Source organism: Nansenia antarctica (genome assembly GCF_963989245.1).
Source record: "Nansenia antarctica genome assembly, chromosome: 3".
Taxonomy (NCBI): Eukaryota; Metazoa; Chordata; class Actinopteri; order Argentiniformes; family Microstomatidae; genus Nansenia; species Nansenia antarctica.
Window position 1 is genome coordinate 17,716,658 of NC_137688.1, and position 14,334 is coordinate 17,730,991.

Genomic DNA, 14,334 nt, shown 5'->3' on the forward strand with positions numbered 1-14,334 from the left:
TCAGTGCAAAAATAAATAGCTTGAGAGGCCACATACCATCTCCCTGGGAGACTGGGCTGTAGTGAGAGTGAGGCCATAAGTGTGTAACAGGTTTTCTCCCACCATCCACCAGGTCCCAAGTGGAAACCTCCCCCTCCATCTTAGGGGTGCAATGAGGCCCTGCTGTCGCCACGTTACCAGTTTCCATGGCCTCCTCCCTGCCCACCCAACTCAGAGTGAACAGGGGCCGGGGGGGGGGGGGGTTGGGTTGGGTGGAGGGAGGGTGCTATAAGCCATCCTGTAGGTCCTTGGCCTTGGTCAGGATGGTGTGGACATCTGAGATAGGATAATCCTGAAAAACAAGGGAAACAGTAAAACACCTAAACTCTCGTTGGCTGTACTCCAACTTTATCACAAGGCCCCTTCCTAAAGCATGGGACAGACACCTTCTAAAGCATGGGACAGGACAGTCTGGCCCTAGAGAAGATTAGGGGTGCAGTATTTCGATCCAATCTACCACAAACACGCAAGACTCAAATTATCAATACATGATCATCTTCAATTTAGCAAAACTCAGTTCATGTGACACAAGTTTTCCACTTCATTTATCTATTTGCAAGGATACCCTCTTCAGTTTTTCATTAATTACTTGCACACCTTTGTTGCCACTCTATCTAACGGTATAAAGGGTTCCCACACATTTTCCATGTCAAACTTTTTCAGACCTATACTACCGGTCAAAGGTTTTAGAACACTCAAATGTTTTGCAGTTTTTATTTACATGTAGCTAAAATTCAAAACATTTCATCAACAAATCACTCACTCAAGTTTATTTGAGTCCATCTTAATGCAAGGATAATAGTACATCATTTATGTCATTTTGGATGTAATATCTTTGTTTTTATACTGGGTCATATTTGGGTCATATTTCAGGCACATCTGTCAAAAATGTGTAGCGATATCTGCATCCTGACCTCTGACAAACAAAAAATAGTTATGGAAATGGTCGATATTTGACTACTTCACCAGACTTTCCAAACCTGTGTAGGAACCCTGTGTATATGATCTTTAATTCAGGCCATAAGATGTGAACCCTGTGTATATGATCTTTAATTCAGGCCATGATAAGATGTGAACTCTGTGTATATGATCTTTAATTCAGGCCATAAGATGTGAACCCTGTGTATATGATCTTTAATTCAGGCCATGATAAGATGTGAACCCTGTGGAAACAAAGCGAACACCCACTGTGTCTTTCAAAGACCAGGGTTGCCTTCTCCTGCCAGACAGAACATGATGCTGAGAGCATCTGAGCCGTTGTGTTTTACAGCGTGTGCTCACCTGCAGCAGCCTCATGTTGACCGTGAAGTCTCCTGCCAGTAACTGATCACGGATCAGTCTGCAACCAGAGGAAACAGAATCAAATGATCAGACAAACCAGAATAAAGATAAAAGATGGCTTAACGGCCCTCTTGTTTCTTTGGGGTTCAGTTTAGAAAGGGATCGTTTGAACCCTATGAGGCAGAGTTGTGTTCAATTCGTTGAGGGAAGTACAAGTGGTCATTTAACTCTAGTTATGAGGACGTTTGATCCGTGAGTGACTGAGGGGCGCAGCAATTGGCAGGGTGGAACTCACGTGAGCATGGCGCAGCAGACGAGGATGAGGAAGTCGAAGCGGTCCTGGTCAGAGAAGAGCGTGTCCCAGATACGGATGACGTCGGGCAGGAGAAACTCCTGGGAGAGGAGGAGCGTCAGCCAGCGGAAGGTGAAGTACTGAGGCTTAATGTTCTGCTCCTGCTGTTAGTGAGAGAGAGAGAAACAAGAACAAATTAAAGAAAGAATTTGAAGAACACATTTTAGATGATGGGGGGGGGGGGGGGGGGGGGGGGTAACATAGGGTAGAGATTGGATAAGCCTTCAGCTGAATGGATCTCACTGGACCCAGCATGTTCAGAACTGCAGAGGGAAACTCCATGGGGTAAATCTATGCTCCAATACCCCCAGGGCCCAATACAAAACCCACTATTTCATGACGACAGGTCGTTTGCCAGATAATATATTTTCAGAGCAAGAGAGAGAGGGTGAGGGAGAGAGAGAGATCACCTGAAAAAATACTGCCCTTCACCTAATGTTCTTTTAACTTATTAACATAATATAATTATAGCCTACGTGGGGTTTCTGCTATGACTACCGTATACATTGTATACCTACTATAGTATAATAGTACCTATACAGCTTTTCATTTGAAACAGATAGCGGAAGTGTTGAACATATTTACAGATATAGACATTGAAACGAGTGTATGTTGCTGGTATGAGGTCAATATGACTATCAACAGATCATTTTCACGCGTCACACGGAAAAAATAGGCGAGACTCCCGACTCTCTAGATAGTGTGCCGCTGCAGCCAGCGTGAGACATGCATCTCAGACAGGCTGTGTGGCTGCACTAGCCTATTAACATGGGCGCCGGAATGAAATGCACACAGGCTGCTGAGGTAAAGTTGTCCAGTGTGTCCGAACCGTTCCGAGACTTGGAAGTGCGGCCATGCAAGGCGGTCAAGGGGGGAAAAGGGTGAGGGACAGGTTTGACGCTGGGCCTGGAGACTTGGTCTGCTCACCAGTTTGAGATAGAGCTCCATGTCTTTCCCTTTGAGCATGGAGTAGACACTCTCCATCTTGTAGGTGATGCCCAGCTGGGAGTCGTCGAGACTCTTGATGAAGTTGTCCCGGTTCTCTGACATCAGGTTGGTGAAGCAGAAAAAGGTGTCTGCCTCTGCATGCTCTGGGGGACGACACAGAAACCAATCAGTCAGTCAATCAATCAATCAAGATATGTATCGATCCATCTATCAGAACATTCAAATGTGTAAGAACAAACACAAAATAAATTAATAAATGGATTTATACAAAATAGATATATAGCAAAAGGTGAACACTTAAAAGGTAAGAGGTGTCATATTTGTAATCCCTCATTTGTCCTGCAGGTGGCAGCACCTGACAGTGGTCAAATAGACTTCCTCTTCATCAGAGTACTGGCCCACCACTCAGAAAACATGGGGCCGGTTTCACAGCCAAGGCTTAAGCCTAATCCTAGACTTTAAAAAAGCATCTTCAATGGAGATTTTTAATTTAATCCAGGACTAGCCGCCTTAAGCCTTGTCTGTGAAACCCGGCCCATGGTGCTTTGCTGCAACCACCGACCGGACGATCATTTCACTCACACGATTTGTACGTCTGAGTGCAGTCACGTAAGCTAAGTAACTATTTCTGTTCTTTTTTTTTCTCTCAAGTGAAACATAGACAAATACATTTTCTACATTGTTTATCCTGAGTGGTGGGATTTGTGCCAATGAGTTTTTCACCAACCACGGACGGCAGCTGTAAATGTTTAGATCACAGTAAGAGCACATAGGGTTAGGGTTTAGATGACAGTAAGAGTACATAGGGTTAGGGTTTAGATGACAGTAAGAGCACATAGGGTTAGGGTTTAGATTTGTGGCATTTAGCAGACACCTTTATCCAAAGTGACTTACAACAAATACTGAGTACTTTGACTAAGTAAGTGAATCATACAGTATCCACCAGTCATAGCAGGAAAAGGTAATCTATGCTCAGGTCTGGTAGTATTAGCAGTCGTTTAAATATATATATTTTTTAATCATGACACTGGGGAAACAGTACAGGGGGGCAGTAGATGTCTCAGGAGGGAAAGTTCAGGTGTAGCCTGAAGAGATGGGTCCCCAGTCTACGGCGGGAGATTGATACCCAATCAATTACCCACCTTTCCACAGGTCGTTGGGGTCCGTGGCGAAGGTGTAGTAGATGGGGCCGACGATCTCGTTCATGCCCTGGACGTAGGCGATGCCTGGGTTGAGCTTGGCGTAGATAAAGAGGATGCGCTCCACCACCTCCCAGTGAGCCTCACAACCGTTGGGCAGCACCTCATACTCGTTGGAAGGGTACAGGTTGAACGACTTGCCAGGAGAGCTGACCTAGAGAAGGGGGGGGGTGTTGGGAATTGTGCAAGAGGTGAATACTTTTGCAAAGCACCATAATACCTACTTAATATGAATATGAACAGAATATGAAAGGTGGTGAAGATACGAAACAATTCATAATCAAATCCCAAAGGTATCCTATTGGATTCAGATCCGGTGACTCTGGGAAAGCCACTGATGAACACTGAACTCATTGTCATGTTCATGAAACCAGTTTGAGACGACTTTTTCTTTGTGACATGGTGCATTATCATGCTGGAAGTAGCCATGCTGGAAGTAGCCGTACATTGTGGTCATGAAGGGATGCACATGATCAGCAACAATAAAGGCAAATAGGCTGTGGCATTCGAGCGATGATTGATTGGTATTAACAGGCCCAAAGTCTGCCAAGAAAACATTCACCACACCATTACACCACCTCCAAGAATGACACAGGTGTTCCTAATAAAGTGCTCAGTAAGTGTATATATCAGGGTTCCCACACCTTCTGAAACATCAAATTCAAGCACCTTTCAAGCACCTTTCAAGTAGCTTTCAAGGACTTTCAAGACTCAATTCCCTCAAATTCAAGGACCCAACACGGCATAGTTTGAGACAGATCTAGATGAGAATTGATATAACAGGAACTATCTACTCACAGACAACAATTAAAAAGAGAGAGGGGAATTCAAGCACTTTCAATGACCCATGTCTTTTTTCAAAACCTTTTAAGACCTTGATTTCTTTTTCTCAAATTCACAAACTTTCAAGGATTTCAAGGACCCATGGGAACCCTGATATATATATATACGCAAACATATACACACTTACATATATATATGCATGCACACACTCCCATCAGCCACACACAGACTCCCACGAACACACACTCACGTTGGTGACTCCGCTGCGGTTGCGGTCCACGGTCTGGGCCTTGAGGGTGGTCTGTTCTACCCTGCGACGGAGGGTCTCGTAGTCGTTCTGGGGGTCCAGGATCAGCTGGCAGGGGTACTCGGTTGGCCTCTGAAAGAAGGCCATGTCTGGGTACAGACGTCTGAGGAACAGGGGGTGATACACACACTTCAATTGATCAGATCCTTTGAGCCACTCCAAACCCCTTTGAAATTCTGAATCCTTTAGTAAAAATATAAAATATAAAACAATTCTTTTTTTTGTTATTTGTTATTTTGGATATCTCCATATTTCAAGTGGGTCAGCTATTGTTTCATCCGGTGTCTTGCTATCACCATTTTCCACTATTAAAGGCTGGGTATTGAAACAGTTCAACTTTGAAATGTGTACTTCATAGACAATAAATGTACATCTGTTACCCCCCAACCTACCTGACATCTTTATCAATCTGCAAGAGCACCTCGTTGTCTTTGAAGTAGTTGTTCCACCGGCTGTCTGGGTTTGGATTGAGAGGCTACACAACAAAAGGGAAAGAGTACGTATGAAAAGAACCTATGGGAGACAGAAAGTATACAAGAAGAAAGAGCTTTGGAAAGAGAAGAACACATTGTAGCACTTACATTATAAGTTATAAACAGTGATGTTTACCTGTATGTACAGCTAGGTAATAGGGTGGGAATGTGGGTAATGCTGGCAGTTACTTGTAAGAAGTCAACATAATTGGGGATGACAAACTGATGGGAACAAATACTGCCCACTAGTGGTGCTTGTTGAAATGGCATCAGTAGCTGCTTACACACTACAGTACTGTGCTCTCTCCTAGTTGTCGCGTCCTAGCGCCAGAGAAACATTTACAATGACATGTTTGGCATTTAGCAGACGACACCTTTATCCAAAGCCACTTACAACAAATACGTTTGACTGGAGTAAGTGAATCATCTATCCACCAGTCATAGCAGGAACAAGTAATCTATGCTCAGGCATGGTGCCATTGGCAGTCGTCGTGCTAAACGTTTTATTTTATTTTTTATGACACCGGGGAAAGAGAAACAAAAAGCTGAGTAAGTCAATAATAATAAATAAATAAATAACTATATTAATAACTTTTTATTTGTATAGCACTTTTCCTGCAAACGTTGCAGCTATAAGACAGATAATAAGACATCACGTTCTGCAATGCCCGCAAAGCTAACCTGCCGGTCCATGTCAAGGCACGCTGCATACAGGACAACATTGAAATACACACAGAAATAACATGTCACTTGCCCAAACAAGAAAAGAACAACTATGAGGAACAAGGACATCGGCTTCAAAGTTTAGGTCCCATAAGCAGCAGGGAGAACTCACGTGGTCTTCCATGGTCACGTCTTCTCTGGAGAGACCCATGTTGGCCTTGGCTATGCCTGGCTGGATGATCATCTCCCTCAGGAACTGAGTATACCCCTCCCTGAGGTTTGGAATAATAATAATAATAATACATTAGACATATATAGCGCTTTTCTAGACACTCAAAGACGCTTTACAAACTGAAAAGATCGAGTAGTAATAATAAAAAGAAACAAAAAATAAATAAGAGAAAGTATAGGGGCCTAATTAAGGTAGTGCTGGGGACACATGGGAAGGGGAGGGGGAGAGGGTTAACTGGTGAAGGCAAGCTTGGAGAGGTGGGTTTTGAGGGCCTGTTTAAATGTTGGGAGGGTTCCAGAGGGACGGGGCTGCGGCTGAAAAGGCCCTATCACCCAGAATAACAAAGACACAAGAGGAAGGGGGAGATTATGTTATTAGGGGGGGGGGGGGACAATTTTGGCTTTTTTACTCCAACAAATTGGGCTGTAGTCTCACATGATGACTATACAGTTACAGAATGGCAACTCTTTAATTTGAGAGTATTTTCATACATATCTATCTTAAATAAAAGCACTTTATGCATGAGTTTCTGAGTAATTTTTACCTCTGCTTTTTGAGAAAGGAGTCCCATATCGTTTGGTCGAGAGGCACGTAGTTCAGCAGGATCTAAAACAGAAGATGTAACACCTTCTCAAAAATGAGAGTATCCTAGCTAGCCCTTCTAATTCTATTATCCCACAGAGTCAAGTTAGAGCACCAGTTTAAGGCACAATCTGGGACTGGTATCCATTTTTGGACTTTTAAATTAATTAACATTAACAACAATAAACATCGCGTTTCATATTTTTTTTCAAAAAAATTATAATAATCCATTGTGATAGTCATGTGTAATGTTTGATGTATTTGACACTGCTGTATTGAGTTTTTCCATCTGTACCGACAACAAATTCCACCGACCTTGGTCGTGTGGTCATTAAACGATTAATTCATATATATATATTCATTATATATATATAATGAGAACAGCATTCTCATTCCCTAATCGCTAATGATATCACTATTTCAAACTCAAATCTTACACACTGGACCTTTCATCTGGCTAGTCCCACATAGGTGGAGGAAGCAACTTACTTTCCAGCAGACTGCACGGATGCCTCCTTCAAACGGGATCCCTGCCATGATACGAAGGAGAAAGGGAAAAAAAAGTAGCAAGGGGGACACAATAAGGCAAGTCTTGTTTATTTGTTGTTACATTGAATACAAGCAAACAAATGCCTGAGGCAGAGCAGCTCTACAACATCAATCACCAGCAACAATATAACGTAACAAAGTCTACAGTCTAATGGCCTGAGGGTAGAAGCTATTCCCAAACCTGTTGGTCCTGGACTGGATGCGTTTGGTACCGTCTGGGATAAAACTACTTTTCTAGTGGTGCAACTTACCACTGAAGCAGAGTTCCTGGAGTGCTTTCAAGTCTATCTTCTCTTCCCTCAAGGCCACCTTAAATTCCTCGATCCTGAAAAAAAAACAGCAAAATAGATTCATGAAATGCCATCAAAATGGAAAAAAAACAACTGTTGATCAACTAATTGTTTGTCGCATTAATTTCAGGTTTAAATTAGTCCCAACTCTCTCATCAATGTAAGCAGAGGCGCCCCGTCCATAGAGGCAACCAAGGCAATTGCTTGGGGCCACCAAACAAAAAGGGCCTTTTTGTCAAACTAAAACCGTCCTTGGATGAATGTATTTTCAATGGAAATCATGGCATTCAGCGTTCAGTCGCTCTGCTTCATCCAAGGACAGTTTTAGTTTGACAAGCTAAACAATATGAGGGTAGTTAAGAGTTTAACTACTTTTCATTGTGAAATAGCTAGTTTGGTAAAGTATTCCCTGCAATTACGGCGTTATGATATGATCTATAACACCACGGACATCCATATCCGTAACCACAGGCAGTATCCACGCCGCTGCCCCAAAACCCCCCTAGTGGGGCCCCGCCCCCTTCTAGCTTGAAATTGACTTCTAGCTGCCTCTCAACTGTCAGCAGCAATCATGAAGCGATCGCACATTTCTGGTCACCAAAAAAGAAAAAAGAAACGAGAAGACAATTAAAAACGACACCAGGATAGTGGTAAGTGGATAGAAGCTGCAGAGTGCAAAAATGTAAATAAGATGCAGAGTGCAAAATAAGTAAGATGTCTTAGGCAGGCAGGCAGACAGACAGACAGACCCAGTGGAGTCATGTAAAATGTAAATAAGAACACCAGCGGTTTCAGAATATACTTGATTTTTTGATTTATTTGTTTATTTATTTGTTGTTCTTGCTCTGTTTGATATTACATATTAATGTTGCTGTTTCAGAATGTGAAAACACCAGCAGTTTCAGAATGTAAGTGTGTTAAGAGTTCTAATAAGCACCATTGTGAGTTGATATTTCATTATTTATATTGCTCCAATTTGATGTTACTACACATAGCTCGTTTGTTGATCAAATACTCGGACGTGTGTGTGACTGTTAATTAATACATTATGACACTTATAATGAATTCCTTTGTTTCAGACTGTATTTTTACTTACACACACGAGCGCATATGCGCGAACTTCGTAAAACCGTATTATATTTTAGTGTCAGGGAAATAAATACATTTTAAAATGTCCACATCGTCACCCGCCTAAGACCCTTACCAGGGGCCTCCATAATGTTGTTTGCTTAGGGCCCCCAAAAGTCTAGGGGCTCCACTGAATGTAAGGCCACACACTCCCATAAGCCTGATTCTGATGATATGCAGTTATGCACTGCAGCATACTCATATTTAGGCCTATATTATGGGATGGGTATTTGGTGTTGTCAGTGGATACTCTCACGCTGACATGTAGGTACAGTGTTCTGAGATTTAAATGCATCAAATTAGGATTATATAAACAGCCTATTGCCACTTTTCAAGTTAAATTATATAGCCTAATAATACATCTGAAATACATTTTCAGAAGAAATATTGAACACATTAGTAGCTCAAATGCTAATATGTATAAGTTATGTCAGCTCTGACGGTGGAACTGGGCCCATTGGAGTGCAATAATGAATGTCATGTGACAATGAATACCCTCCTGTTTAAAATCTGTGGCTCTCAGTACAATCAGAAGTAAAACACATACTTGTTTTTAATTCATTTGCACTTCCATTTTCCTTTAGTAAATGGATGACTTGACTGCAGATTACATATAAGGACATATTTTTCCACGACTTCGCCATCTACACTGCATCCTGTTTGTCATCGCTTCCCCCTAAAACTGCAGAATCTCCACAAAGTCACTCAGCGGCGGAAACAATTGATCTGTCCTTTATCAGGAGGACGAGCACTCACAAGACCAGCAATGGCCTTAGATCATTAACTTCAACATAGAGAGAAAAGTGCTTTGCTGTCACAGTTAAACCCGAACTTTGATTTCCCTTTATAACCCATTCTGCACTGAAAGCAGGAAAACCAGGTAGCCTAAATATAACATGGCAAGGCAAGTTTATTTGTATAGCACATTTCATACAACAGGGGCATGGGCATTCCAAATGCAACTACATAGGCTATGGCTTTTGTACTGCTGCCTTATTAAAATGAAGATAAAACAGCAACACACAGCCTAGTTTGGGTGCAATACTTTGGAGTTGTCCGAACTTCAAATTAGTAATAGGGGGTTGACTTTACTGCAGCATACTCATATTTAGGCCTATATTATGGGGTACATAAGGTACATAAGGTTGAGAGATAGGAAATGTTAGGATATGTATAGCATAGCATATAGTACAGCACAGCGTTTTATTTGTATAGTATAGTATAGTGGATAGTGTACATAGCCTTTATTTATGTAAACCAGCTCTTTTCCCTTCTTGTTTTTAGTATTTTCTTCCTAGCACCAGGGGAGCCCCCCCTCCCAAATTTCGTTGTATGGTACCTGTACTATATAAATGACAATAAAGACCATTCATTCATTCATTCATTTATACAGATCGGGTGACCCTCTTTTTTAATTGAGCTTGTTTTTTGCTGCCATTCCCCAAAGTCTGGCAGCTTTGTGAAGCTGCAGTGGTAGGAAATGGAATGCCCCCATGAATGAGTTAGACCTATACGGTGTAGGATAAAGGTGTAGGGTCTGGAAAAAGAATATTGCCGTTGGAAAAGGGATTTCCTGGGAGGAGAAAACCTCTTGTAGGCAGACCCCTCGACTACAGTCAAATGAAAACTCGGTGTCACGGGTCTGTTGAATAGCTAGCCATGAGCTGCCCTGGTCAGGAAACGACAAATGGCTCGACTGAAAAATGTCTGTCCCTGCTTGTGGCTTCTCGATTCAATGAAATGCACAGTTTGAGTGTTAGCAGTGCCAGTCACATAATTGAATTTGAGTCATTATGTGGCACAAGTTCTGCAATTTTACTCGTGTACTTCCTGATCCTGACAATGTCCCTCTTCATACATGTTCCATGTTAAAGTAAGCATTTGGACCCATCAGTACAGCCATACTTGAATTAGATCACCGTAATAGGCTCTATTCAGATCTAATAGGCATTGCATCTGCGAACAATCATAGCTAGTTCGATAGCTTTACTGGATAGCCGTGTGACCCCAGCCGCACTGTCTCACTGACTGTAGACAAATTCAATTGAGCACTGAGGTTAGCTAACGAGCTAGCTGAGGGGAACTCATGACACATCATGTGTCGACGAGGCTGTGCAGTCTGACAACGCGCTAGCAAACAAAACCCGCTTCGATCAATACAAGCTGAATTGAGGAGCTAAGTACGGTGACAAACTAATACTAATACTAACAAATGTCCTATTCGCTCCTGTGTGGTTGGGCAGCCCTGACTCACTGTCCCCCGGCCACAACGACCACCGTCGAGACACCGGACAGCACTAGCCAGTCTAGCTGTTAGCCGTACAACCCCAAGCTGACTACACGGGAACGCACGGCGCACAAAACCACAATATGTTTTATTTAATCGACTTAAATGACATATACGAAAGATATTGTTATCATAACCCGGGCTGTCCATTCAAAACTATAACCCGAAGCCGAGCCTACCTGCTTCGGTACGAGCTCGTCATGTTGGTTGGAACTCTCAAAGTAAGACCCGTGTGCTACAAGAAAAATAGTCCGATGAGGAAACATGTACGATTGTGCAAAGGCCCGTGTAGAACAATAATCTCGTCAAATTTAAAGACACATATAATATATCAATTATTATTATTACACATAAAAACATGTATCGCTACTCTGAGATACAACTGGTCCACTCAAGCATAGTTACATTCCCTATTCCTTCCAGCTGCCTCTGGGTCCTCCTGGACTTTGTAAAAGGTTTAACAAAGTTGAAGTGGTAAACTCAAATATATCCCCACCTGTGCCATCGAATTGCTAGTTTTTTGTGTGTTTTGTGCTGTAGCTGGTTAACATTGGGTGTTTATGAGGGAAGTTATGTGTGTTTGCGATACAGAGGAAACAAGAACAAGGGGTTGGATACTCTAATGTCCGAGAAGAACAAGAACTAGTGCTTGTTAGCGAGAAATAAAAACTGTGGTATAACAGCATAACAGACCTCAGGTTGGAAAAATAGGCAAGACATCTTTTCCACACTGATTTTTTTTTAACCTAAGTACTGTATTGGAGACCTGTTTGTCTTATCTCATTGCTCTAGGACCGATGAATAACTAGCTAGCTACCAATGCCTATGGATCTTATACATCTAAGTTCACTTCACTTCAGTTTTTGCTCAACTACTGATCCATGTATTATTTTAGAGATGGCGAGGATAACTCATGTGGGATGTGGTCTTTGTGAGGACCGGTTCTGATGGAGGTCCAGGTGTGAAATGAAATTGATTGAATGAATTACTGAATTAAACCGTATGTTTTAGATCGATATTTGGATAGGTACACTTTGATTTCCTATAATGAGATACTCTCTGTCTCAACACAAAAGCCACGTCACCGCATCGACTCTACGTTATCGATCCATTGAGGTGAGGTGAACTTTGAAAACCTAAAACAACGTATCGTTTCCTGGGACACATCATACGGGATGACCTGGCCTGGAAGGACAACACTAAAGGCACCATCAAGAGGGCACAACAGCGGCTATACACCCTGAGATGCCTCAAGAAACAACACAGCAAGCAGGAGATGCTGGTGGCCTTCTACCACGGCGCAGTGGAGAGCATCCTCACCTTCGGCATCTCCAACTGGTACCACAGCTGCACGGCAGCGGAGAGAAACGATCTACAGAGAGTCGTGAGAACAGCACAGGGGATCACCGGCGCCACCCTCCCCTCTCTGAAGGAGCTGTACGAAACACGCTGTCTCAGGAGGGCCTCCAAGATCTCCAAGGACCCGACCCACCCTGGGCACGAACACTTTGTCAAGCTGCCCTCGAACAGGAGGTACAGGACCCCGGCCGCTAGGACAAACAGACTGAAGGACAGCTTCTACCACAGGGCCGTCAAGGCCCTGAACACAGAAAAGGCCTAAGTTCTGGGCCCAGGACAAGTCCGGACGGATTGTAAATGGCAGCTAGTGCTGAGGCACAAACATGTACATTTTCAAGCCTGCAAACTGTGACACTTTAAAAAAATGTGAAAAAATACCTTCTTGTGCAATATGACAACCCTAGTTGACTATCTGTGCAGTATAGTACAGTGGATTGTGTACATAGCCTCTATTGATGTAAACCAGCTCCTTATCTTCTTGTGATTTTATGCATCTATGCTTTTTCCAAAATGTGTTTCTTTTTCCTTTCTTAAACACCAGGGGAGCCTCCCCTCCTAAATTTCGTTGTTTGGTACCTGTACTGTAACAATGACAAATAAAGTCTATCTCTATAGTTGCCCAATTTCAGAGCAGCTCAGAACAGGCAGGAAGCCATTCTGTGGTACACACGTGAACCGGAAGTTGAGGTTGTTTTGTTGACATCGGGGGAACACGAAAAACACGAAAGTTCACATCAAGCTAAAATGAGCAAATAATTGAAATTAATTGAATCTACCGAAACATCGACCGGTGGCCAAGGCTAAGGTACACGAGTGTCTGATCAACTGTGCACGCGAGTAGTGTTGACAAATCGTGTACATTGCATCTCGTATCATTTAAATCGCCAACAGTGGTAGCTCAACCTGCTAGCTAAACCTGCTAGCTAACCCGCTGGCGCTCTCTAGGCTTTGGACGGGCTTCATCTTAGCTAGCTGTTTGCAATAATAGCAGTTGTTAGCTAGCTACAGAAAGCGATACTTACAAACGACAAAATACTACTCGTCTACCTTACGGTGTTATGTTTTAGGTTCGTCATGATAGACTTTACTAACTGACAGTTGATCTATTCAGCGACTTGTAACCTAGTAGCAGTACTAGTAGTAGTACGCCCATCATTCCATCCATACTTAGCTAGCGTCATTATCGTTACAGTTTCAGTGGCACTCAAGTGACGTGGCTAATTATCAGCTTGTTGACATATACATTTTTACTGTAGTAAACCCACTGTCATTCTCAAGGCATTTCGCTTGTAAACTTTTGACATTATTCATCGGAATAATGGAGTTAGGTTGCTAGGTAAGTGGCTAGTCGGCTAAGCGACATTCAGCGGTGGGTCGCTAGGTACAGTAAGCTTGCACCGACAACCAATTGTAGCCATCGTTAAGCAACATTGTAACATTGTAACATTGTTAAGCAACATTGTTAAGCAACAGCATATAGGCGTTTTGTAGCTGCAAGCTATAATGGTTAATTTTACTTTTTGAAGAGTCTAGCCTAAAATTAACAAATAAGCGCAAGAGCTTAGCTAGCTATATCCAAATGAAGAAGACGCAGGCCTAATGTAATGAACACGAAAGTTTCATGACACAATGTAGCTAGATTCGTTTTAATAATAGCAACTTATATGCTTGTGATGACCATTTCACTAGATTACAGACACTAGACACTTCCAAATATGTCAAGTAACGAGTTGTCTTTATTTTGTCTCCACTACAGGGCAGCTTGGGGGAGGGTGTCGAGCGCTCAGCTTCTTGTAAGCATCATCTCGCCTGTCCCGATGGCTCCCCTTTGATCGTTCTCCCAGGTGATCACCTGCCCCGGA

General features: G+C 42.6%; 1 protein-coding gene across 1 annotated transcript; it reads right to left on the reverse strand.

The window, feature by feature from the left end:
* Nucleotides 1-265: 265 nt before the first annotated feature.
* On the reverse strand, nt 266-11,315 carry tbc1d13 (TBC1 domain family, member 13; the record flags this gene model as incomplete). Its single annotated transcript, XM_080526992.1, has 12 exons — nt 266-331; nt 1,321-1,378; nt 1,616-1,776; nt 2,600-2,763; nt 3,763-3,973; nt 4,853-5,012; nt 5,302-5,384; nt 6,218-6,317; nt 6,822-6,883; nt 7,349-7,389; nt 7,660-7,733; nt 11,293-11,315. 12 exons carry the CDS (start codon nt 11,313-11,315, stop codon nt 266-268), a joined length of 1,203 nt encoding a protein of 400 aa, XP_080383118.1.
* Nucleotides 11,316-14,334: the final 3,019 nt, after the last annotated feature.